At 42.8% G+C, this 27,375-nt stretch overlaps 1 protein-coding gene across 1 annotated transcript in view; it reads left to right on the forward strand.

The window, feature by feature from the left end:
- The window catches only part of DCAF4 (DDB1 and CUL4 associated factor 4), a 108,737-nt gene that overhangs the window by 80,564 nt on the left and 798 nt on the right, over positions 1-27,375 (forward strand). The window contains exons 11-13 of the mRNA XM_033953248.1: positions 8,547-8,644; positions 20,107-20,280; positions 23,959-24,073. Coding sequence (XP_033809139.1) covers positions 8,547-8,644; positions 20,107-20,280; positions 23,959-24,073 — 387 coding nt within the window. The remainder of the gene's footprint in view (positions 1-8,546; positions 8,645-20,106; positions 20,281-23,958; positions 24,074-27,375) is intronic.

Genomic DNA, 27,375 nt, shown 5'->3' on the forward strand with positions numbered 1-27,375 from the left:
TGAACAGAATCCCCTGATATTCCAGGAATTGGACCAGGTCTAAATTACTCTTCTGGAAATTGATAATCCATCCCAGGTCCTGCAGGAACTGTACAACTTATATCACTGCCTGGCAACCTTCGGCTATGGATGGAGCTCTGATCAGCCAATCGTCCAAGCACTGATGAATCTGAATCCCCGCTTTGTGCAAGTGTGTTGGAGCTACCACCATCACCTTTGTAAAGGTGTAAGGCACCTTTGCCAACTCGAAAGGGAGTGCTGAGAATTTGAAATGCTTCTCTAGGACATGGAATCTGAGAAACCTTCCGTGTTCCGAGAATATGGGAATATGTAAGTAAACCTCCATCAAATACAGCGTGGCTAGGAAGTCACGCATAGTCTCCATTCATAATTTGGGAACCCTGGAAAAACGGAGACTTAGAGGAGACATGATAGAAACCTTCAAAATCATGAAGGGCATAGAGAAGGTGGACAGGGACAGATTCTTCAGGCTGTGGGGAGCCACAAGTACAAGGGGGCACTCGGAGAAATTGAAAAAGGACAGGTTTAGAACAAATGCTAGGAAGTTCTTTTTCACTCAGAGGGTAGTGGACACATGGAACGCACTCCCTGAGGCTGTGATAGGCCAGAGCACGCTACAGGGGTTCAAGGAGGGTCTAGATAGGTTCCTGAAAGAAAAGGGGATTGAAGGGTACAGATAGAAGTGGAGGTAGGTTACAGAAATAGTCAGAAACCACTTCACAGGTCGTTTACTTGATGGGCCGCCGCGGGAGTGGACCGCTGGGCACGATGGACCTCTGGTCTGACCCATGGAGGCAACTTCTTATGTTCTTATGACAGACTTCAGATGCAAGATGGACCTTCAATTGTTTTAGTCTCTCTTGAGCACGATAAAGTATATCAAGCATCTGCTCAACCCCTATTCTGTGTCCAGTACTGACTCCACAGCTTGGATCTCCAGAAGCCGGTTTACCATTCTTAAGACTTTCACTGTTTTTTCCGGTTTTCCTGCCAGAGAATCTATAAAAAGTTCACAAAGAGGGCAAAAAACTCAAGCTTGTAGTCCTCTCGAATGATATCCAGCACCCATTTGTCTGAACAGATCTTCACCCAGGCTAGAAAATGACATGAGGACAAAGTTTGTCCCCGCCCCATCCCTGCAGACTTTGTCCTCATGTGCACAAGTTTCAAACATTTATGATTATATATTTAAATCTTTTTATTAAAGTATAAATAGGGACATTATTCCGTACAACTGTTTATAAATCACAAATAGAGCCTTCCATTTCTATCTGGTTTTGGTACAACCTCCCAAAGATTCAGTTGCCTATGTTTTTACATAATCTGGGAAGGTAATTGGATTTTATTTCAGAAATGAGTGTAGAAGAGAACCTAAACGTATAGTGGATGAACAGGAAAATAAGTGTCTATTAGTGTAAAACAATTTTTATTGATGACTAAACAAAACAAGAGAACAATAAAGCAATAGTAGACACACAAACCCTCCCCCCCCCAAAAAAAAAAATCTGTGGACAGAAAAATCTGGTGGTATGCATAAAAAACTATCAATCCACAATATAAAAACACAAAGAACATTCGCAACAGCTACAATAATAACCAACCATGTGGTCTACTGTCTGGCAATGACTTAGGACATCAATCCACCACACTGGCCATAAGATCATTCAACCCCTTTCCAAAGAGCATTTGTCCTTTAAAAGGGAGCCTACTCAAAAGTAGCTTTAAAAGCTGAATCTCCTGCCCATCGTCTGATCCAGACATGGCAGGATTAACCAATAGGCCCAGTAGGTACGTGCCTAGGGCTCAAAGTGGTCACGGGGGCCCAATGAAGGAGGGCATCAACATTGTTTTTTCCAAACGGCAATGGGCCCTCCAGCATCGATCGGCAACAAGGGTCCCCCGATCAGCAATGCGGCTCCCCCCCCAATCGATGGAAAGTAAGACAAGCAAGCAACGTGGGTAAGAAAGGCAACAGAAACTGTAATTTTGCAAGCGGTGCTGCTTGCCCAAAGCTTCCCTCTGACGCAGCTTCCTGTTTCCGCCTGGGTGCATGGTGGGGTGCGGCGGGGCAGGGGGCCCAGTGTACTTGTGTGCCTAGGAGCCCTTGACAAATTAATCCTGCCCTGGATCCAGAGCATTCTTTGGGTGGAGAGAGAATAAGCAGACACCTTGCTCATGACCATAAAAACATCATATAGGGAGTCTGCTACATAATCTGCCCCTGACAGTAAAACCTGGGAGTATGTGCTCTTCTCAGCGGATGGAGTCCGGCATAGCATCTTATGGAAGATGCGTACCACGAAGGACCCGATTTCAGCCACTTCCAAACCCAAAGCTAAAGTTTGAAATTTATTTAACATTTGATAAACCGCTTATCAGATATCTAAGTGGTGTACATAATAAAAATTATATTAATATGGGTTAACAAATACTACCTGACAAAACAAATTATTCACACAAGCAGAAAAAGGGAAGAAATACATAATTCAATAGGACAGAGATACAAAAAAGAAATGAAAAGTAGGGGGGGGACAATTAAATCTGTATTTTGAGGACCAAGTCCACCCAGAGATCCTGTGCATCCTTTAAGATCACTCCTCTCTCACTAAGGAGCATAGTACGCTTAGTTACATGCGCTACTAATGACTCCACCTTAGGTGGGTAAAAAGCTGATAGAAATCGAACCATCGGATTCAATTTTGTCATAATCTTGGCAACCTTCAGAGGACCCTCTGGCTCCTCCCAGTGCTTTTGGTTATCTCTGAATGCAAAGGAAAAAATGTGGACTGGATCTCAGAATTGCTCAAAAGTGAAATTTGAGCTGTGGAAGTCTGCAGGAGTTTGAAATTTAATTCCCGCAAAGATAATGTAATGATTTCCATCAAGTCCACTAGTTTGAAAGGTGTGAACACCGTTGAGTCCTCTCCCTGGTGTAGGGCTGCCACAGACACTTGACTGTGAACACCTACCTGAGACCCAGAATGTGAATTTACTTTGAGGGAGTAAAGACATTGACCCTGACCCCCAGTCTTCCCAGTCCTCTGGACCAACATGGGGCCACTCAGCCTACACTCAAGCACTTGAAATATCGGGCAAGCTGAGCTCCCAGGGGAACATGCCCCAACCTATCTAAGAATTAGTGCAGCCCAGCTAGGTAGGTACCCTGTGAAAGGGTTGCCTCTCAGCTACAGCCCTCTGATCCAGAGACTTTATCTCTCAGGCAGAATCCGGGGAACCTCTGTAGCACCAGGAAGTCTCAGACATCAGATAAAAAACTTGAAAATAAATCAGATGCAGAGCAGATGAAAAGATACCTCTTCTCACTTGCAGAAGGAAAAACGAGCTGAAGCACTACCCAGTGACACAAGGAGGTGGAGTTGAAAAATAGAAGTATGGAAATATGATGGCAGATAAAGGCCAAATGGCCCATCCAGTCTGCCTATCCACAGCATCCACTATCTCCTCCTCTCCCTAGCAGATCCCACATGCCTGTTCCACGTGTTCTTGAAGTTAAACAATCTTTTTCTCTACCACATCTACCGAGAGCTGAAGCCACATATCTGCCACCTTTTTTGTAAAAAAGTATTTTCTTAAGAACATAAGAATTGCCACTGCTGGGTCAGACCAGTGGTCCATCGTGCCCAGCAGTCCGCTAACGTGGCCCTTTTGTCAAAGACCAGCGCCCTAACTGAGACTTGCCTTACCTGCTAGTTCAGCAGGAACTTGTCTAATTTTGTCTTGAATCCCTGGAGGGTGTTTTCCCCTATAACAGCCTGCAGAAGAGCATTCCAGTTTTCTACCACTCTCTGGGTGAAGAAGAACTTCCTTACATTTGTACGGAATCTATCCCCTTTTAACTTTAGAGAGTGCCCTCTCGTTCTCTCTACTTTGGAGAGGGTGAACAACCTGTCTTTATCTACTAAGTCTATTCCTTTCATTATCTTGAATGTTTTGATCATGTCCCCTCTCAGTCTCCTCTTTTCAATGGAGAAAAGGCGCAGTTTCTCTAATATCTCACTGTACGTCAACTCCTCCAGCCCCTTAACCATTTTAGTCGCTCTTCTCTGGACCCTTTCGAGTAGCACTGTGTCCTTCATGTATGGCGACCAGTATTGGATGCAGTATTCCAGGTGAGGGCGTACCATGGCCTGGAACAGCAACATGATAACCTTCTTAATTACTCCTAGCATTCTGTTCGCCTTTTTCGCCACCATGCATTGCGTGGACGGCTTCATCGATTTGTCGACCAGTACTCCCAAGTCTCTATCCTGGAAGGTCTCTCAAAGTGCCGCACCAGATATTCTGTTTTCGTGTATAAGATTTTTGTTACCGACATGCATCACCTTACACTTATCCACGTTAAACATCATTTGCCATGTCATGGCCCATTTTTCGAGCGTGTTTATGTTGCAGGTCTTCGCAATCCTCCTGCGTCTTCATTACTCTGAATAACTTCTCATATCATCTGCAGATTTAATCACCTCACTCGTCGTACCAATTTCCAGGTCGTTTATAGTCCATTTACCCCCACTCTCTGTTTATTATCTGCCAGCCAGTTTTTAATCCACGTGAGTATTTCACTCTCAATTCCATGGCTCGCAATTTTTCAAAGTAGTCGTTCATGCAGAACTTTGTCGAACACCTTCTGAAAATCCAGATATACAATGTCAACTGGGTCACCCTTGTCTGTCTGCCTGTTTACTCCCTCGAAGAAGTGCAGCAAGATCTTCCTTTGCTGAAGCCGTGCTGGCTGGCCCGTCAAGGTGATCAATGATGCAGTCCTTTATCAGCGCCTCTATCTTCTTTCCCAGTACTGAGGTCAGACTCACCAGTCTGTAGTTTCCAGGATCTCCCCTCAAATCTTTTTTGAAGATTGGCATAACATTCGCCACCTTCCAGTCTTCCAGAATCTTTCCTGATCTGATTAACAGATTGGCTATTAGTTGAAGCAGTTCAGCTATAGCCCCTTTCAGTTCCTTGATTACCCTCGGATGGATGCTATCCGGTCCCGGGGCTTTATCATTTTGAAGCCTATCAATCTGCCTGCATACCTCTTCTAGACTGACCATCAACCCTGTCAGTTTCCTGTCTTCTTTTCCTGCGTAAAGCCTGTCGACTTCCGGTATGTTGTGTATATCTTCTTTGGTAAATACAGACGCAAAAAATGTGTTCAGTTTGTTTCTCGATGGCTTTTTCCTCCTTTAGCACTCCCTTTATTCCATGGTCATCCAGTGGCCCCACTGCTTCTTCGCGGGTCGTTTCCCCTTAATATATCGAAAGAATGGCTTGAAGTTTTTTGTCTCCTTGGCTATTTTTTCCTCGTAGTCTCTTTTGGCCCCTCTTACCGCCTTATGACACCTGCTTTGATGTTTGTGCTTTTTCCAGTTTTCGTCCGTTTTTAACCTTAAACAAAGTCTTCTTGACCTTTTTCATTCCTTAAACAAAGTCTTCTTGTCTCTGATCACTTCCTTCACTGCTACAGTGAGCCACGCCGGTTCCTTGGTTTTTTTCCTCTTGGATCCCTTGTTGATACGCGGTATATATAGATTTTGCGCCTTGGTGACTGTGTCCTTAAAAAGAGACCATGCTTGCTTGCTCTAGCATTTTTACAGTGCTTATCCTCTTCTTAATATTCTTCCCCACTATCCCTTCATAATTCCCTTCGTCTCATCTCTTCGTAATTCCCTTTTTGGAAATTCAGTGCCGTGGTCATCGTTCTGGATCGATGTTTCGCCCCCGTGTACAGGTTGAAGCGGATCATATTGTGATCACTGTTCCCAGCGTCCCTTCTACTTCTACACCTTGCGCATGTCCTCTTAGTCCATTTAGAATTAAGTCCAGAATTGTATTTCCTCTCATATTTTCCTTGACAAGTTGTTCAGGAAGCAATTACTCCTGAGCCTATCACCTTTTAACTTCATCTTATGCCCTCTTATTCCGGAGCTTCCTTTCAAATGAAAGAAACTCGCCTCTTACACATTTATGCCATGTAGGTATTTAAATGTCTCTATCGCATCTCTTCTCTCTCGTCTGTCCTCCAACGTATACATATTGAGATCTTTAAGTCTGTCCCCATAAGCTTTATGACAAAGACCAATGACCATTTTAATAGCCTACCTCTGGATCGACTCCATCCTGTTTATATCTTTTTGAAGGTGCAGTCTCCAGAATTGTACACAATTAAATGAGGTTTCACCAGAGTCTTATACCGGGACAGCAATACTTCCTTTTTCCTACTGGCCATACCTCTCCATATGCACCATAGCATCCTTCTAGCTTTTGCTGTCACCTTTTTTGACCTGTTTGGTCACCTTAACATCATCACATACTATCACTCCCAAGTTCTGCTCTTTTGTGCACAAAATTTCTTCACCATATCCTCGGTTTATAGAAACATAGAAAGATGACGGCAGAAAAGGGCTATAGCCCATCAAGTCTGCCCACTCTACTGACCCACCCCATTAAGTCTGAGTGCAAATCACTCAGTTCCTTAACTCAACTTTCGTAGGGATCCCACGTAGATGTCCCATTTATTCTTAAAGTCAAGCACGCTGGCAGCCTTGACCACCTGCTCTGGAAGCTTGTTCCAATGGTCCACCACTCTTTCCGTGAAGAAATACTTCCTGATGTCCCCATTAAATTTCCCTCCTCTGAGTTTGAGCGGATGCCCTCTTGTGGCCGAGGGTCCTTTGAGAAAGAAGATGTCATCATCCACCTCGACACATCCCGTAATGTATTTAAATGCCTCAATCATATTCCCCCTCTCCCTGCGCTCTTCTAGAGTGTAGAGCTGTAGTTTGTTTAGCCTCTCTTTGTACGAGAGACCCTTGAGCCCCGAGATCATCCTAGTGGCCATCCGCTGAACCGACTCGACCCTAAGCACGTCTTTGCGGTAATGTGGCCTCCAGAATTGCACACAGTATTCCAGATGAGGTCTCACCATGGTTCTGTACAGTGGCATTATGACTTCAGGTTTCCGGCTGATGAAACTTATATTGATACATCCCATCATTTGCCTTGCCTTGGATGAGGCCTTCTCTACTTGTTTGGCAGCCTTCATGTCTGCACTGATGATTACTCCCAAATCTTGTTCTACTGAAGTCCTAGCTAATGTTTCTCCATTTAAAGTGTAAGTTCTGCATGGATTTCTGCAACCGAGGTGCATGACCTTACATTTCTTAGCGTTGAAGCCCAGCTGCCATATCGAGGACCAGCTTTCCAATATAAGCAGGTCCTGCGTCATACTATCCTGCAAATTGCATTCACTTACTATATTACATAGTTTGGCGTCATCGGCGAATAATGTTACTTTACCCTGAAGCCCTCGGGTCAAGTCCCTTATAAATATGTTGAAAAGGAGAGGACCTAGGACAGAGCCCTGTGGCACTCCGCTGGTCACCTCCGACCTCTCTGAGAGGGTGCCATTGACCACCACCCTCTGAAGTCTCCCACTCAGCCAATCATTGACCCATGCAGTTAGTGTCTCACCTAACCCCATTGATTTCATCTTACTTAATAGTCTGCGGTGTGGGACGCTGTCGAAAGCCTTACTGAAATCCAAGTACACTATGTCCAGAGACTCTCCCGAGTCTAGCTTTCCTGTTACCCAATCAAAGAAGCTGATGAGATTGGACTGGCATGACCTACCCTTAATGAATCCATGTTGACTGGGATCCCTTAGATTCCCCTCATCCAAGATCGTGTCTAATTTACGTTTAAGTAGTGTTTCCATGAGTTTACACACTATCGATGTGAGACTCACTGGTCTGTAATTTGCAGCCTCTGCTCTGCAACCCTTTTTGTGCAGAGGAACGACGTTAGCTGTTTGCCAGTCCAGGGGGACTCTCCCCATGCGTAGGGAGAGATTGAAGAGCAGGGCCAATGGCTCCGCCAGGACATCGCACAGCTCTCTGAGCACTCTTGGGTGCAATTTGTCTGGTCCCATGGCTTTGTTCACCTTGAGTCTTGTCAGTTCGCTGTAAACATCAGCTAGTGTGAACTCCAAATTCTGAAATGGGTCTTCCGCGCTTGGCTTCACTTATTGCAGCCCAAATGCATGACCTTACATTTCTTAGCATTAAAATGTAAATGATACCTTCTGCAAATCTCACAGTGAGCAGAAGGAACTCACATGCCAAGCCTACTGTACCCTTTGCACTGGAGAAAATCCGAGCTTGGTCTGGTCTCAGATTCTTAGGCCTAACATTGATTTATTCAGATTTAACTAACACATTTTCATTGATAGTTCAAGATGAATTGCACTGAGGAACATTAGGTATTTTCATGTTCCCAGAGAGTTTACAGTCAAAGTTTGTACCTGAGGCAGTGGAGGGTAAAGGAATTGGCCCAAGTTCACAAGGAATACCAGTAGGATTTGAACCTGGTTTCTCATACAGCTTTTCTAACCATTAGGATTTGCATCCACTGTAATTAGCTGACCAAATCTGATTCACTTTCTCTACTCATACTTCTGACTACCTCAGAAGCCCATGCAGCACAATGATATAATGTATTTTATTTTTAAGGTTTGACCCGGCGAGTTTATGTGACCAACGTTGCTACAGGCCATTCGCAGACTTTTCCAACTCAGAGTGATGTCCTGGCACAACAGTTTTCCACCCGGGTGAGAATGAATTTCCATCTACCTAGAATGCCCCTCCCCCCCACACACACACATACACACTTTGATTAGCTTAATTTTCTCTCAGGTTAGAGTGGCTTCTAATCGATAGTATGTAACATAGTAGATGACGGCAGATAAAGACCCGAATGATCCATCCAGTCTGTCCAACCTGATTCAATTTAAATTTATTTTTTTTATTTTTTCTTCTTTGCTATTTCTGGGCAAGAATCCAAAGCTCTACCCGGTACTGTGCTTGGGTTCCTACTGCCGAAATCTCCGTTAAAACCTACTCCAGCACATCTATACCCTCCCAGCAATTGAAGTCCTCCCCAGCCCATCCTCCACCAAATGGCCATATACAGACACAGACCGTGCAAGTCTGCCCAGTACTGGCCTTAGTTCAATTTTTAATATTATTTTCTGATTCTAGATCCTCTGTGTTCATCCCACGCTTCTTTGAACTCAGTCACAGTTTTATTCTCCACCACCTCTCTCGGGAGCGCATTCCAGACATCCACCATCCTCTCCGTAAAGTAGAATTTCCTAACATTGCCTTTGAATCTACCACCCCTCAACCTCAAATTATGTCCTCTGGTTTTACCATTTTCCTTTCTCTGGAAAATATTATGTTCTACGTTAATACCCTTCAAGTATTTGAACATCTGAATCATATCTCCCCTGTCTCTCCTTTCCTCTAGGGTATACATATTCAGGGCTTCCAGTCTCTCCTCATACGTCTTCTGGCGCAAGCCTCTTATCATTTTCATCGCCCTCCTCTGGACCGTTTCAAGTCTTCTTACGTCCATTGCCAGATACGGTCTCCAAAACTGAACACAATACTCCAATTGGGGCCTTACCAATGACCTGTACAGGGGCATCAACACCTTCTTCCTTCTACTGGCTACGCTTCTCTTTATACAGTCCAGCATCCTTCTGGCAGCAGCCACTGCTTTGTCACACTGTTTTTTTGCCTTTAGATCTTCGGACAATATCACCCCATGGTCCCTCTCCCCGTCCGTGCATATCAGCTTCTCTCCTCCCAGCATATATGGTTCATTCCGATTATTAATCCCCAAATGCATTACTCTGCATTTCTTTGCATTGAAATTTAGTTGCCAGGCATTAGACCATTCCTCTAACTTTTGCAGATTCTTTTTCATATTTTCCACTCCCTCTTTGGTGTCTACTCTGTTACAAATCTTGGTATCATCTGCAAAAAGGCACCCTTTTCCTTCTAACCCTTCAGCAATGTCACTCACAAACATATTGAACAGGATTGGCCCCAGCACCGAACACTGAGGGACTCCACTACTCACCTTTCCTTCCTCCAAGCGACTTCCATTAACCACCACCCTCTGGGGTCTATCCGACAGCCAGTTTCTAACCCAGTTCTCCATTTTGGGTCCTAACTTCAGCCCTTCAAGTTTTTTCAACAGCCTCCTATGAGGAACTGTATCAAAGGCTTTGCTGAAATCTAAGTAAATTACACCTAGCATATGTCCTCGATCCATCTCTCTGGTCACCCAATCAAAAAATTCAATCAGGTTTGTTTGGCACGATTTACCTTTTGTAAAGCCATGTTGCCTCGGATCCTGTAACCCATTAGATTCAAGGAAGTACACTATCCTTTCTTTCAGCAACACTTCCATTATTTTTCCAACAACTGAAGTGAGGCTCACCGGCGTGTAGTTTCCTGCTTCATCCCTGTGACCACTTTTATGAATAGGGACCACATCCGCTCTCCTCCAATCCCCAGGAATCACTCCCGTCTCTAGAGATTTGTTGAACAAGTCTTTAATAGGACTCGCCAGAACCTCTCTGAGCTCCCTTAGTATCCTGGGATGGATCCCGTCTGGTCCCATCGCTTTTTCCACCTTTAGTTTTTCAAGTTGCTCATAAACACCCTCCTCCATGAACGGCGCAGAATCTACTCCATTTTCTCGTGTAACTTTGCTAGACAATCTCGGTCCTTCTCCAGGATTTTCTTCTGTGAACACAGAACAGAAGTATTTGTTTAGCACATTTGCTTTTTAATCATCACTCTCCACATATCGGTTCCCAGCATCTTTTAGTTTAGCAATTCCATTTTTCATCTTCCTCCTTTCACTAATATATCTGAAAAAATTTTTGTCTCCCTTTTTTACATTTTTAGCCATTTGTTCTTCCGCCTGTGCTTTCGCCAGACGTATCTCTCTCTTGGCTTCTTTCAGTTTCACCCTGTAGTCCTTTCTGCACTCCTCTTCTTGGGTTTTTTTTATATTTCACGAACGCCAACTCTTTTGCCTTTATTTTCTCCACCACTAGTTTGGAGAACCATATCGGCTTCCTTTTTCTCTTGCTTTTATTGATTTTCTTCACATAAAGGTCCATAGCCATTTTTATTGCTCCTTTCAGCTTAGACCACTGTCTTTCCACTTTTCTTATGTCCTCCCATCCTAACAGCACTTTCTTCAGGTACTTTCCCATTGCATTAAAGTCCGTACGTTTGAAATCTAGGACTTTAAGTAACGTGCGGCCGATCTCCACTTTAGCCGTTATATCAAACCAAACCGTTTGATAATCGCTACTTCCCAGGTGACCACCCACTCGAACATTAGAGATACTCTCTCCATTTGTGAGGACCAGATCCAGTATCACTTTTTCCCTTATGGGTTCCGTCATCATTTGTCTGAGCAGAGCCTCTTGAAAGGCATCCACAATCTCCCTACTTCTTTCCGATTCCGCAGACGGAAAATTCCAGTCCGCATCTGGCAGGTTGAAATCTCCCAACAGCAGAACCTCCTCTTTCCTTCCAAACTTTTGGACATCCACAATCAGATCCTTATCAATTTGCTGTGATTGAGTCGGAGGTCTGTAGACTACACCCACATAGATTGAAGTTCCATCTTCTCTTTTCAGAGCGATCCATATCGCTTCTTCCTCTCCCCAGGTCCCTTGCATTTTGGTTGCTTGGATATTGATCTTTACTTAGAGAGCTACTCTTCCACCTTTTTGACCATCTCTGTCCTTCCTAAAAAGATTATATCCCGGTATGTATGCATCCCATCCATGGGATTCACTGAACCATGTCTCTGTGATAGCGACAATATCTAGATCTGCCTCTAACATCAGGGCTTGCAGATCATGAACTTTGTTGCTTAGACTGCGAGCATTTGTGGTCATCGCTTTCCAGCTATTTTTCAGCAGTAATCTCCTTTTTTGTATGGATTTTTGTTTCGTTTCACTTTCCGTTGCAATACTAAGAAATGAGTTTCTGATATTGTTTATGTTGCAATCTTTACTACTATCACATCTTTTCTTTTGTCGGGGGTGGTCTCTATAATTGTCCTTCATACATACACCACCCCCACCTTCTAGTTTAAATGCCTAGAAACATATTGTCTAAATTTCTCTGCAAGGTTTCTTTTTCCTGCTGTAGTAATAAGTAGCCCATCAGTGCAATATAGCTTCTTGTCCTTCCATGTATTTACCCATCCTCCTATGTACCTGAAGCCTTCTTGTTGACACCAGGATTTGAGCCATCTATTAAAGTCCTCTGTGTTTTTTACTCTTTGCTCTCCCTTTCCATATGCAGGCAGTATTTCAGAAAAAGCTAAAGTCTTTACAAAAGGTTTCAAACCCTCACCAAGCTCCCAAAAAGCTTTCTGTGCTGCAAGTGTGGAGTTGTTGGCCAGGTCATTTGTTCCCAGATGGATAACAACATCGGTGTTAAAATCCTTAATTTCTTCCTTAATTATAGTCAGAATTTGCCTGGAACTCCTGGTAGCTGAGGATCCTGGAAGACATTTCACTATTTTGGTCTCCTCGCCTTGTGTTCCAAGGTTAATGCCTCTGTTGATGGAATCCCCCAACAGTAATAGTTTTCTGTTTTTGGCTTTTTGTTCCAAGGTTAATGCCTCTGTTGATGGAATCCCCCAACAGTAATAGTTTTCTGTTTTTGGCTTTTTTATTTATGCTTAGGGTGCGCTTGTTCTCTTGAGTTACCTTCATTTGTTCCAGTCCCACCCCCCTTCTGTTTTCTTGAGTATCGCAGTGCACTAGTGGAACGAAGGAATTCTGTAGAGGTAATATTAGTGAAGGTGGATGTTTCTGTGTTACATGTCGCAGTCTTCCTGAGTCTACTGTGACTCATTTATTCCTGGGCTGTTTTATTCTTTGAGGTAGAGGTGGTAAATTGGTATGATTTTGTGGAGTGATGGAAGCTGCTTTAATTGTATTCAATTCCTGTTTAAGTTTGCAGAGCTCCTCCTTAATACTAGCAAGTTGAAGACAGATGGGGCAAGCCTTAAGCCTCCAAATAGTGTGTCTTGGAATTAAAGCACCACAGTGATTGCATAGAATAAAGGTCATCTTGATTGGTTGTGAAGTGACTTGTTTTGAGTAGTCCTGATTATTTAGGTCTCTATATATGAAAAGTGGTCCCTGGGGTTGGTGGGACTATAAGTCTTACCCTTAGTCCTATGAAGAGGAAGAGGAAATAAGATTTAACAAAGGAAAGAGAAGGGTTTATTTTTTGTGTTTTTTTTTGTTTTTTTAAGTAAGAAACAGGGAGAAGAGAAATTAAGCAGATATAATGCTGAAAAACAGTGAAAAGAGCAGAATATGAAATGCTGAGTAACTTAGCTTTTAGAAGTTCACAGGGCAGACTTATTCACAGCTTAGTTTTACGTTCATTTGCCCTCTCTGAATTTTTAAGTGTAACTTTATTAATGAAATGCTTGAAAGGCTCAAGAAAACAGTATAAAACTGTGCAACCAGAGCAGTGCTTCTTGTGATGTGTTAACCTGTTAATGTTTTGTCAGTGTTGTTTATAGCAGTTACATATTCAGTAGAAATCAAGCAAAACAGAAAAAAGAGGGACAGGAAAAGGGAGTGGAGAAAGGGAGACCTAAAGCTAAATAGGTAAGCTCAGGGATTTTATTTTATTTAATTTAAAGTATTCCGCTCACTTAGCAAGGGAGTCTAAGGGATAGTTTTTTCTTAACATAGGAAGTCTCTGTTAGAGTTCATAGACTAGCATTTCAAGGAGCTATTTTTCTTATAGTATCAGTATAAACGTAAGCACAACTAGTAGGCACAAGCTGCCTCAGTTTAATTTTTTTTTTTTTTTTTTAGCCATTTCAAAAGACAGCTCTATCAAAATAAACTGAAAGCAAGCTATTTGTGAATATCTAGTTTAAAGTATTTTCTATAGAGAAAAGCATTTACAGAGAACCTTTGCAGGAATTTTCTTTAAGGCATCAGGATAGAAGAACACTGTGTTCAATTATCTGTCAGTCAAACCATAGTGACTGATCAAAGACAAAAGTTCAAAAGGGCCGTAGTGACACATTATTTGCAGTGAGAATCATCAAGGAACAAGTAGCACATAAATAGGACAAGGTGATTTTCCCCCTCAGTCCAGAAGAGGTGCTGTGAGAGGACTGCCAGAGACACAGAGATCTTCACTGGTAAGACTTTGCTGGCAAACTTGGGGAAAGGGGGACCTAAAGCTAAATAGGTAAGCTCAGGAACCTTATTTTATTTTATTTAAAGTACTCTGCTCATGGAGATCACATAACACCATGCTCAGGAAAGGACGTTGAACACTGCCTCTCCTGCCGCCTGCCCAAATAAACCTGATTTTTCTGATTCTTTATAAGAACATAAGAATTGCCGCTGCTGGGTCAGACCAGTGGTCCATCATGCCCAGCAGTCCGCTCACGCGGCGGCCCTCTGGTTAAAGACCAGTGCCCTAACTGAGACTAGCCTTACCAGCGCACGTTCTGTTCAGCAGGAACTTGTCTAACTTTGTCTTGAATCCCTGGAGGGTGTTTTCCCCTATGATAGACTCCAGAAGAGCATTCCAATTTTCTACCACTCTCTGGGTGAGGAAGAACTTCCTTACGTTTGTATGGAATCTATCTCCTTTCAACTTCAGAGAGTACCCTCTTGGAGAGGGTGAACAACCTGTCCTTATCTACTAAGTCTTCAGTACCTTGAATGTTTCGATCATGTCCCTTTTCAATCTCCTCTGTTCGAGGGAGAAGAAGCCCAATTTCTTTAATCTTTCGCTGTACGGCAGCTCCTCCAACCCCTTAACCATCTTGGTCACTCTTCTCTGGACCCTTTCGAATAGTACCATGTCCTTCTTCCCAATGGGACTGTATTTTTGGGTTTTCATCCTGCCACTGCTTTGCCATGCTGTGCTGAGCTTTTCTATTCAACCATTGCAGCAAAGACAGTGATCGAGGCCGCATTGTGAAGGACAAGATGATGATTGCTCTGAGTCCAGCAGGCCGGTCCGTGGCTTTCTACATGGGTGGTGGAGATTACTGTAGAAATTACTGCGGCCCTGGAATTTGTATTAGATAAAAGACTCTTACCCATCGATGACAAGTTGGAGAAGCTCCAAGGAAAATTGGATAGGGTCAGCCGTGATCTGGTACATTTCCAAAGAGACGCAACAAAAGGAAAAAGAAGACCCAATAATCCACAGTCAATCCAACGAGAAAAACAAAGAAGACTGTGGATATAGATAAATATTTTTTACGCCCTTCTGCTTGTCTCCAGTCATTCCCGGCTATCTGCTCAAAGACAAGCACATTATCCATTTTTAATATTTTTTTCTGTGTACCTTACATCAACTGAACCCCTGAGGAAGGTGTGTTCGCCAAATCACGGACTGTGTAGGGTCCGGTTGGACTATTACAGTTGAATTTTTATGGTTTTATTGTGAAAAGTGTATAATAAATCATTTTCAGAACATCTGTATCCACAGTCTTCTTTGTTTTTCACATTTCCAAAGAGAGTCAGAGATATCGAAGACAGCGTAGGCGGCCCAACAACAACAACTAAAGTGTCTGAAGGCCCTGGAGGAAAAAGTTGAAGAGTTGGAGAATTGCACACAGTGCAACAACCTATGCTTTGTTGGGCTTCCTGAGACACTGCCTGAGTCTGAGCTGCATGCATTCTTTGAGCATTGGATACCAACCTCCCTGGGACTTTGAAACTCTAGGCCCGTTCCACACTGAGTGGGCTCACAAGATAGGGTTGCACCCAGAAGCAGCCACCAGACCCCAGGTGATCATTATTAGGTTCCTCAATTTTGCTCATAAAGTGGCCATACAACAGGTGAACTGACACATTTTGTGCTTCTAGGACTACTCTTCAAAAGTAGCACAACAGCGGAAACGTTTTAGCCCCATCTTTTATACTCCATTTGCTCGCAAGAACCGGTTTGCTTTGCAATATCCAGCTAAATTGCAAGTAACTCATAATGTATCGACTAGGACTTATGCTATAGTGTCAGAAGCACAGGACTTTGTTGCCCAGTTCGATTGTGCGGGGGGTTTGCCCATATCTATGGCACTGACTTTTTGGGGGACTTTAGTAGCCTGTTCTCCCTAGTACCTGGTCTGGATTGAGCAGTGGCTGTCTTGGGAGACCCACAGGCCTCAGTTTGCATTAAGCTGGCCCCACACTCTGGTTAAGTGCTGCTTCGTTCAAACACTTTCAGAACAGACTTCTCTTTTCCTTTGATGTCTATTGATTTTTGCAACACCAGTGCTGGAGCCAAGTGCTATTTCTCCAGGAGTCTTTATCGATTGTTTTTTTTTATGTGGACATTGTATGAGAGTTATGAGTGCTTGAGTATGTTTATTGGTGTAATGCTTATCCCTGCAATTTTGCTTTAACTGTTGCCTGAGGGTGGTCTGTCCACTTATTGCTTTTGCATATCTTTCAAGTAGATGGTCTTGGACCTTGCTGGACTGGAGATCTGTGGAGCCTGAGGACAACATGAAGCTCAATCCCGAGATTGTTTAGTTTTCTCAGAGACATTCTGTTCATGGGGACATTGAACACTGAATATTAGTGGAGAACTCTGTTGTGCTTGAGTGGATTTTTTTTTCCTTTTCTTCCTCATTGGAAGTGGTTGTAGTTTCGTGACTATGTCTGAGGTGGGGCGCATGTCCTCAGAACTTTTGTGGTTACTATTGTGTGTGAGTGGCTTTGTACAGTTTGAGGGTAAACAATTTTGCCAAGGTTGATATTTTGTCAGCTAAGGAGGATTGCTTTGTAATCATTACTGGTAGGGTGTTTGGGGGTAGGGGGTAGGCGTTAATATGTGCTCAGTTCCTCATGTTAGGGATAAAAAAGGATATGGGCAGTTATGTGGGTTGTATGAGAGGTTTGGGGGGAGGGGCGCAAACTGTAAATAGGAATGGCAACATTATTTGAAATGACTATATTCACATTCCAGAAGCCAAAGAAACAAGATAGGAGAGTTAGAATTTACTACACTAAATGAAAAGATGGATATAAAAGGCATCTCTGAAGCCTGGTGGAAGGAAGATTACCAATAGGACACTGTCATACCATGGTTCAAATTATATTGCAGTGATAATAGGGTGGAATGAATTGATGGAGGTGTAGCATTATGTTAAGGAGGACCTTGAATCAAATGGACTAAAAATTGTACAAAAACCAAAACACACCCTGAAATCCCTGTGAGTAGAAATATACTACCATCTTCCTGACCAGGATGAACAGACAGATGCTGAAATATTATCAGAAATTTTGGAGGCTAACAAACTAGGTAATGCAATAATAATGGGTGATTTCAACTACCTTGATATTGCCTGGGTAAATGTAACATCAAGGCAAGCTAAATCAGGAAAAGACAATAAACTAGAGATCTTCTATTAATATAATCAGTGTCAAACAGTAGATGTTTCATTCACACTTGAGATTTTCTTCATATCTATGAAGGCTTTCAAATGTTGTAGATCAAAAAAGACATATTTTATACCCATATATTTTACCACACATTTGTAGGAATAAGCTAATAAAAATGAATCTCCTAAAAGTCGAGTCTCTTCCCTTAGAAATAATTTCTGTCTATCTTGTGTAGTCTTTGTCATATCTGGATATATCCATACTTTCTGGCCACAAAACAAAGATTGAGAATTTTGAAAGAACAATTTAAAACAACATTAAGATCATGTTCAAACACAAAAGAGACTAGAAGCGTAGCTCGGTCAGACACTTGAGATAACAAATCTTTTAGTATGAGTGACAAATCTTGCAAAATATTCTCTCCTGCCGAGCGAGGCCTGAATTCCATTTTCTTGAATCACATTTTCTTGATTGGCCCCTGATTTTTTTGGAAGAATCTGGCAAATACACCTTATTTAAAGAAGTATATTAGTTCAAGAAAACTTCAAAATATTCATTAAATATTTCTTAAAGAAATCCACAGGGGTTATTCCCACCAATTTAGAGAAATTCAGAACTCTAAAATTCAATCTTCTATTAAAGTTCTCAATACGTTCTAATTTTTGATATAATATAACATTATCTTTCATAACAGCCGAAACAGAATCTCTCAGTTCTTTACCTTCTGCAATTTCAATTAATATGGGAACCCTTCTGGAATAGCCTTACCTCCATGGCTTGGAGCAGAGTCCTGAACATTTAGGCCCGGATCTGCAAACGACATCCCAATTGCAGGCAGCGGTAGGCGTCCTACTGCTGTCTAACCAGCCAATCGGGATGCACATTTAAAAAAAAAACACCTGAGGCATGCCGCCTACATTGGTGATGCCTCCAGGAGCATAGGGAGGCCTGCATGCCCGCCTAAGCTCCCCTAAGGCTAGGCAGCCATACGTGTCTCCCTAGTCCAACGGGAGATGCTTACAACTGTAAGTAGACGCAGCTGCAAAGCTTATTGTGGCAAGGGATCTCCCTGCTGCGATAAGTTTTGCGGACGCCAGCCCCCCCCCCCAATCGAACACCGCAGAAGGGATGCCCAATCCCTCATGCCCAGAACACCCCCCCCCACACCCGCCTTGAACAAACACGGCAGGGTGGTTTCCAGCAGAAGGGATTGGGCACCCCTCTGCCAGTTTTGTTCGGGGAAGAGGGATTAGGCACCCTACTGCCGGCAATCTTCAGGGGGGGTGTTTCGGGCAGGAGGGATTGGGCATCCCTCCTGCCGTGTTTGTTTGGGGGAGGGGACTGGCGGCCACTAAACTTATCACAGCAGGGAGATCCCTTGTCACTATAAGCTTAGCGGCCGCGTCTACAATAACCCGATTCTCTAACCGACAATTGTAACATGGACGTCAGTTAGAGAATCATGTTTACTTTATGCCCGATTCTATATAGGACGCCCATCGGCTTCTGAGACCGGGCGTCCTATACAGAATCCGGGCCTTATTGTCTCATATAGATATTGTATATATGTTTATTGTATCCTATCTAGATAGGAAAAAAATACCTCTCATTATGTAAAAAACTAATACTGTATTCTGCAAGATAAGCATACATACTGGAAACGAGACTTACAGAGCCACCCTTAAATAAACCATTTTTTAAAAGTCTGACTCATGCTGTGCAAGAGACATGAGAGTTACTGAAATAACCTTGTTTTTGACACTGGGATTTGATGTACCATTGTACCCTTGATACAACCCAAGGGCAAAAAGTGGCTTTGTTGTGGCTTGATGGACCTTGGTCTGTCCCAGTATGGCAATCGTTTTATTCTTATGTACTTTTGTTCTGCCTGTCATTGATATCATTAGTGGGCAATTTTGTAACTGGGTGCTTCTAGATAGTTCCACTGATGCCACATGCTGAGCACCAATTCTAGAATACTAACTTAAGTCAGAATTGCTGTACCTAAAATTAGAAATGGTCATTTTACACTAGGTCAAAAGAAACTGTAAATGGGCAAACCTAAGTTTTCCATGCTATATTAATAACTGATAATATTGTATAGGTAACATAAATTGGAGATATGCCCATCTTCCTCCCACATGTACACCCCTTGTAGTTACTCACTAAAGCCCTAGGGTGCTACCTTACAGAATAGCATAGGGTACATTTTCACACAAAGTGCCACTAATCTGTGTACTTACATGCACATTATATGCTCTCAGTTATAAAATTGTATAATTTTAAGAATTTGCTTTATTTTTTGAGCTGGTGTTCAGTTTGATTAAAAGCAAACTGCAGAAAACCACAAATATAAATATATATATATATATATATAATATACAGCCCTGATCAGCTGAGTTAAAGCAATGGCAGGCTTTTAGTTTTTACTAATAATGCTTTGCATTATGAAGTGATATAGTAAATATCTGTTCATTTGTTTATATTGAGATTTTGTTTTTAAAAATTTTTGTTTTATTTATTGTGGTTTATTGTAAAATGAAAGCCTTTTTTGATTGAATATTTTATATATAAGATCATGTGCTGCTTTTGTTTCCCTTGTTTTTGTTTGGTACATGTTAGAAGCAGATGTCAATCAAAATGGGAAACAGCAATTGATGTGTATTTAATATCCGGCTAGAGCAGTGAGATCACCATTGCCCTTAGTGTTGAATCTTACCAGCTCTGCATTTCATTCTATAAGAGTTGCTCTTCCGCAGGTTGCCCATGTCTGACTAAATTGCACACATTTATGTATATTGCAGACTCCAGTACTATATAATGGCTGCCGTTCAGGAGAAATTTTTAGCATTGATCTCAGACAACATAGAGAGAAAGGCAGAAGGAAGCATGTCCATTTCTTCCATAATTCTGCTGTTACGTCTTTGAAGATTTTACAAGATGAAAACTATATGCTGGCATCGGACATGGCTGGGAAGGTAATCTTACATGCATTTCATAATGAATGAAAGCAGTTATTGGTTTTGGTTGTTTTTCTGTCTGTCCATCCATTGTCATCTGTTTCAGCAGCATTGTGTCAGTTTTGGTAAGATAAACTAGTAGAGGAATGAGAAACCAAATGGGACACTTCATAGTTTGAAAATGTATCTAAAATGATCTTTTAATTAAAAAAATTATCTCCCTTTGTATGTGCCACCTGTAAAATGTGCACTAAGATACATGTATATTTATAGAATAGCACATAGGCACATATGTGCACACTTATGCATGTATATGCTATTATTTTAAACATTTATGTACATAATAAGTATGCAAGTGTTAGGGGGTAACTCTATAAAACATGGGTCAGGAACCTATGGTTCACGAGCCAGATGTGGCTCTTTTGATGGCTGCATCTGGCTTGCTGCTAACGTGACACTCTGACTTCCGGGGGTGGAGCCAAGGAGAGCGGTCGCACATTCTGCTGGTCACCCGGAAGCAGAAGCCGCCGACACAGAGCCGGATCGGATCTGAGCCAGGATGGGGACAGCGGCGGCCATCTTCCGACGCTCTGCACAATGTGGTACCTCCCCCAGCTGCAGATTCTAGCCTGGACCGCAGCAAGCTATACCAGTGAAGGGGACAAGTTGTAAGTGTGCCTACTTCATTTGTTATTGCTCCAGAACCCCACTAATCTCCCCAGTGTCCCTCTGTAACTATATGAATGCATGGGAAAGATCCTTGGCTGGGGCTTGATTGATGCATGCTGGGAAAGAAGAACACGTCTTCTATCCGCCAAGCGCAGCCACGCCCTCCTCTGTATCACATCCACATCCAGCATCCTTGGGACCCACCCTGTACCTTGTCCCGCAGCATCCACGGCCGAACGGGCCTGAAGCCACATCGGCCTTCACAGGCAGCCCCAAATCGAGGCCCTGGCTTCCCATCCTACCAGCTACACCCGCAATTGGGTACCCTGCCTTCATTACCTCTGCCCTGCCCCAAAGACCACTACCTGGGGTGGTATCCTCCTCACCTCAGTCAGCTAGCTAATTGCAGAAACCCTTTTATTGAAGAAGATGGCTAAAAGAAAAAAAGATGAGGCGTATCGTACTTTTCAGCAGGAATGGACAGAGGAATTTGCCTTTGTGGAGAGAGCAGGTTCTGCAGTGTGTCTAATATGCAATGATAAAATTGCATCGATGAAACGGTCAGATATAAATCAGCACTTCGACACACGGCATACTACATTTGCATCGAAATATCCTGCGGGGGACAGCAGGAAGAAAGCATGTCAAGAGCTACTGTGCAGAGTGTAAGCTAGTTAGCAGCAACTCCGTGTTTGGACCCAACAAGGTGACTGGAATTCGGCTAGCTTTGCTGATGCTTTAGCAATTGTGAGAAACGGAAAGCCATTCACAGATGGGGAGTATGCCAAAACATTCATGCTTGATGTTGCCAATGAACTTTTTGACGACTTTTCGGATAAAGACAAGATAATCAGACGAATAAAAGACATGCCTCTGTTGGCAAGAACTGTTCACGATCGTACCATCATGATGGCAAATCAAATTGAGGCAACACAAGTGAAGGACATAAATGCAGCACCATTCTTTTCTTTCGCTTTTGATGAGTCAACAGACGTAAGCCATTTATCCCAATTCAGCGTGATTGCAAGGTATGCTGTCAGTGACACACTACGTGAGGAAAGTCTTGCTGTTTTGTTTATGAAAGGGACAAGAGGGGAACATTTATTCAAGTCTTTCACTGAGCTCGCTAAAGAGCAAAATCTACCGATGGATAAACTTATTTCGGTGTGTACTGATGGTGCTCCGTGCATGGTGGTGAAAAACAGGATTCGTAGCGCTTCTTTGTGAACATGAAAAGAGACCCATTCTAAGTTTTCACTGCATCCTACATCAGGAGGCGCTTTGTGCTCAGATGTGTGGTGAGCAGCTTGGTGAGGTGATGTCGCTGGTCATTCAGGTGGTCAACTTTACTGTTGCCCGAGCTTTAAATGATCGCCAGTTTAAAACACTGCTGGATGAAGTTGTGAATAATTATCCTGGTCTGCTTCTGCACAGCAATGTGTGTTAGTTGGCAAAAGGGAAGGTGCTCAGCCGTTTCGCGGCTTGTCTGAGCGAAATCCGGACTTTTATTGAAATGAAAAACATTGAGCATCCTGAGTTAGCTAACACTGAGTGGCTCCTGAAGCCCTTCTATCTCGTGGACATGACTGAACATCTGAACCAGCTCAATGTGAAAATGCAAGGCATTGGAAATACAGTCTTATCCCTTCAACAAGCAGTGTTTGCATTTGAAAACATGCTGGAACTCTTCATCGCCGACATTGAAACAGGTCGTTTACTACACTTTGAAAAACTGGGAGAGTTTAAAGATGCATGCACAGCAAGTGACCCTGCTCAACATCTTGATCTTCAGCAGCTAGCGGGCTTCACATCTAATCTCCTGCAGTCATTCAAGAATTTCGTGAGCACGCTCGTCTTTTTAAGTTCATCACCCATCCACACGAGTGTGCAGTGGACAGCGCTGATCTGAGTTACATCCCCGGTGTCTCCGTCAAAGATTTTGAGCTCCAAGCTGCTGACCTGAAGGCCTCAGACATGTGGGTGAATAAGTTCAAGTCGCTGAATGAAGATTTGGAAAGACTTGCATGACAGCAAGCAGAGTTGGCGAGCAAACACAAGTGGGGAGAAATGAAAAAACTTCAACCCGCAGACCAGCTGATTGTCAAAACTTGGAACGCGCTTCCTGTCACCTACCACACACTGCAGCGTGTGAGTATTGCTGTAATGACAGTCTTTCTCGCAACTAAAGAACATTAAGACCAACCTACGATCACGTTTAATGGATGGAAGTCTCAATGCCTGCAAGAAACTTAACCTCACCACATATCAACCAGACTATAAAGCCATCAGTAAAACCATGCAGAACCAGAAGTCGCATTAATGGTAAGAACTACTTTATTCATCATTGGTTAGCAACAGCATAACAACGTTATTAAAAAGAATTCAGAGACTTACATAAAATGCACACATTTACTTGTATTTAGTTTTAAACATATTGTATGGCTCTCTCAGCCAAAAAGGTTCCTGACCCCTGCTATAAAACAAGTGCTAACAATTTGCCTATGAGTACTGGCCAAGCATGCATTTATTTCAAAGCCTCTTAAAAAGACACATAGATGCCCTGGAAAATAATTAGCGGCAAAGTGGCAGAAATCACAATTGGATTGAAGCCGCAGCTGTTGCAATGTGACTCCATCTGTGCTCCGCTACTATACATGCCCAGATGCACATTTGTATAAAAGTATATATGTATCTTCTTGGCACTGCATATATTTTTACATGTGGAATCACTGAGGCAGTCTTATAAAGATCTCTCACATGTGTAAACAGGTCTTTACACCTAGAAAATCCTTTATAATAATACCCTCTAAAATAGCAAGTTTTTCATAGCATTAAATAAAAGCTGGAGGAAAGCTCTGTTTTACAACGCACAAATTCTTACTGGCAAAAAATAGACCTTAGAGTTCAAATAGTCTTATAGACTAGTCATGATCCCAACCTTCCTTGTTTTTAGTGTTTGAGTGACAGCTCATAAACAGCATTATTCCTTGTCTTAGCTTTTAACTAGTCTTGGTGGTATATTTTCAGATCAAACTCTGGGACCTGAGAACCAGGAAATGTGTAAAACAGTATGAGGGTCATAACAACCAGTATGCACATCTTCCATTACATGTTAACGAGGAAGCAGGACTATTAGCAGCAGGTATGAATACTAACTTGTTTTCTTAATAAATATACAGTACTTCTATCGTATGTATGTTTTTTTGCTCCCTAGCCTTCCCATTTAAATGTTAGGTTTGGGTATATGATCCCAATGGGTTAATTGCAATGAGTAACAATATGGCTTCTAATAACAAATAAAAGATGTTTAGTTTTACATGAGAGGAAAAAGGATCTCAGAAACCTGCTCATTGAAAATGTAAAATATTAACACACACAAAATAGGGTGTTTGAGAATGAGGTCTTTTTTTTTTTTTTTTTTTACAGTATCAGCGATTGAAATCTGGAACTGATAAGTCTCATTTCATCAGTTTCTAAACAGGTTTCTGAGACCTTTTTCCTCTCATGTAAAACTAAACATCTTATTTGTTACTAGTCTGTAAGCCCGTTACATTAACGGATGCTAGAATATATGTCTGTCTGTCTCTCCCTGCCTCTGTGTCTTTCTTCCTTTCTTTATGTCTCCCTCCCGCTGTCTACTGTCTTTCTTTCTATCTGTCTCTCTCCCCCCACTTCCCTGTGCAGCAGCATTTCCCTCCCCCCAGTGGGTAAGCAGGAAAATGACAGATTTCACTTCTCCGTTGTTATAACTGTGGTGCTAAATGTTGAGGGTGTGACCTAATAATAACCATCCAGCTAGCAGAGAAAGGACCTTGGATTCGGTGCACCGGTGGCCTGACCTTTACAGAGATGCAATGGAAATCTTGGTGCATAAGAAAGGTCCCCTTTAAATTGCTTAGAACGTGTAGAGATGCTTCAAAGAGGTGCAGATGTGCAGAATCTGTGGGGAATAAGCAGAAATCCAATGAAGGGGGGATACATGGCCAAAGTTAAGATTTTGCAGTTTTTTAAAAAGTCAGAGCAGCTAAGCTAATGTGCATCGACCCTGTGGAAGAATAAGGAATCACGGCGGTGAGGGAACGATTGAACACGAAGTTAAGTTATAAAAACGACATTATTATTTACCTTTTGTTCAAATTCACGCTTACATCACAGAAGAAAAGCAATGAATCAGGACGTTCTATTTGAATTCATCAGCAGGAACTATTTTGTAACAAGGAGCTGATTGCCATTCAGTGTGGAACTGCAAACTGTTTTAGAAAACCTAATCAGGTACCCAGCTAAAGTGGTCGCCTAGTCACGCAGGGGCAGTGCGTTCACGTACCCTTCAGCGCATGCTCGGCAGGTTGAGAAACCATGGCTGTAACCAGGTTAGAGGGTAATCGGGAAGCTGTTTAGCAGGCTAGTGGGTGTGAGAAGTAGCCGGGATCGCGAGGAATTGCCGATTTCTGTCTCCGACTGTTACAGTTGGGGCCTCTGGAGACATGACTCCCTTAGTTGTGGCGAAAGTTATTTTTATGTTCAAAGCCGCCACGGCAGCTCATCTCACGATCTCTGCCTGCGTTGGAAGCCTTCTCAGATGCAGGTGAGACTCGTGAGAGGAGCCGCGGCGGTGGCTTTGAACTTAAAAATAACTTTGGCCAGAACATTACCTTGGGGTCCAATGAACTTACAAATAACATCTGCGTGCCATTTTTCCTTTCAAGCTAATAGAACCCTAAGCGCGCATGCGCTCTCCTGCCTACCACGGACATACAGATCACGGAACATGCAGATAGGAGTACGCATGTGCGCTTTAGTGTTTTATTATAGTAGATTAGAAGCCATATTTTTACTCTAGCTTGGGCTATCAGTTTGGCTTTCTAATCCATCTTATTTGTTGGGTAATTGTAATGAGGCCATCTAAAGGAAAGTGGCCTATAGAACACAAATGACACTTAGCAAATACAGTGGAACCTTGGTTTCCAAGCATAATTCTTGCCAGAAGCATGCTCATAAACCAAATTGCTCGTATATCAAAGCAGTTTCCCCATAGGAAGTAAAGGAAACTTGCTCGATTCGTTCCACCTTCTCCCCCACCCCGAGGCTACCGGCGCTGCTCCATCAACCACCCCCCCTCCCGCTCAAACTGGCATGACACCCCCACCTGCGAATGCCCCCCCTCCCCCTGAGAACCACATCGCACCCCTGTGCTGGAAGCGGCATCCGCCCGCCCACCCAAATAAACTCCTTACCCCATCTTCTGCGTGCCGGTGCCAGTTAAGGAAAGATCCCGCCTCTTGCCTGGGCTGGGCCTTGAGTATCTGCACATGCTCAAGGCCTTCTGGCTCTCGTTCTCTCTGATATAGTGACATCTGTACCTGGGACTTTTAATGTGAAATTTACTTCAGTACTTCTTAGAAGAGCCCCTCTGCTATGCTCAGCTGTCTGAACAGTTTACTAAGAATGCAGGCTGCCTAGAGAAAAACTGCTTTTGTGTTTTTCATGTGGATGTATTTACATTCAAGAATGGCCAAAAAAAGATAGACGTACTAAGGACCAAAACATCCACAAAGGTCATTAAAAAAAAATAGATAGATGTCTTGCTGTTTTGAGAATAGACATGTTTCTCTATTGGATTTCTGGATGTCTTTCCCAAAACATCCAAACTCAGACTTAGACATCATATCAAAAATGTCCCTCCACATTCACTGAAAAGCAAAAATTTAAGGTGAGATGAGATTTGCAATAGCAAAATCCTGGTTCTGGTTTTACTGTTTCATTTGGTTTACTGAGGAATCATTTACATGTTGCTTCCATTTTTAAATTCTTTAGCGTCCCTCCAGACTGGCACAGAAATGGATGGGTTTACGCTCCTCTGCCAGCAGGTGGAGACTGAGACACTGACTTTTGGCTTCAGTACAAGTGGGCTGTGCAGTCTTTTCTCAGTCTCCAGGATATATAGTAAGTTGTGCAGTCTGTGCTGAGGTTTCTTTGGGCCTGTTGGATCTGGTTAGGGAGTTTTTTTTCTTATCCCTTTTGCATCGGGACACAGTGTTCAGCGAGTGTGTTCTTGTGACGGCCCTTCGGGGGTCCCATCCATGATGGGTACTGCTTTGGTACGTCCCATCCATTTCTGTGCCGGTCTGGAAGGACGCTAAAGAAGAAATTAGGTCCTTACTTTCTAATTTTCTTTCTTCTAGTCCCTCCAGACCCCTCCCCTTGCCATTTTGTTTGGTGTTTTTGTGAAGAGTTTGGGTTTTTCATGTGGGATTTGTTGTTTATAGAATTGTTGGGGAGTTTAAAAAGAAGTAGCATTTGGTTCAGCTGGCGAACTGTAGAGCGTTTCTAAAAGGTTCCTGTTCTAATCAGTATCCAACAGTGTTTTCCTTGGTCTTCTCCATGTAAGTGTGGAGTTGGGATGTTATTATTTAGCCTAAGTGGTTACATTCAGGTACTCAAGCA

The sequence above is a fragment of the Geotrypetes seraphini genome, chromosome 7, assembly GCF_902459505.1.
Source record: "Geotrypetes seraphini chromosome 7, aGeoSer1.1, whole genome shotgun sequence".
NCBI lineage: Eukaryota > Metazoa > Chordata > Amphibia > Gymnophiona > Dermophiidae > Geotrypetes > Geotrypetes seraphini.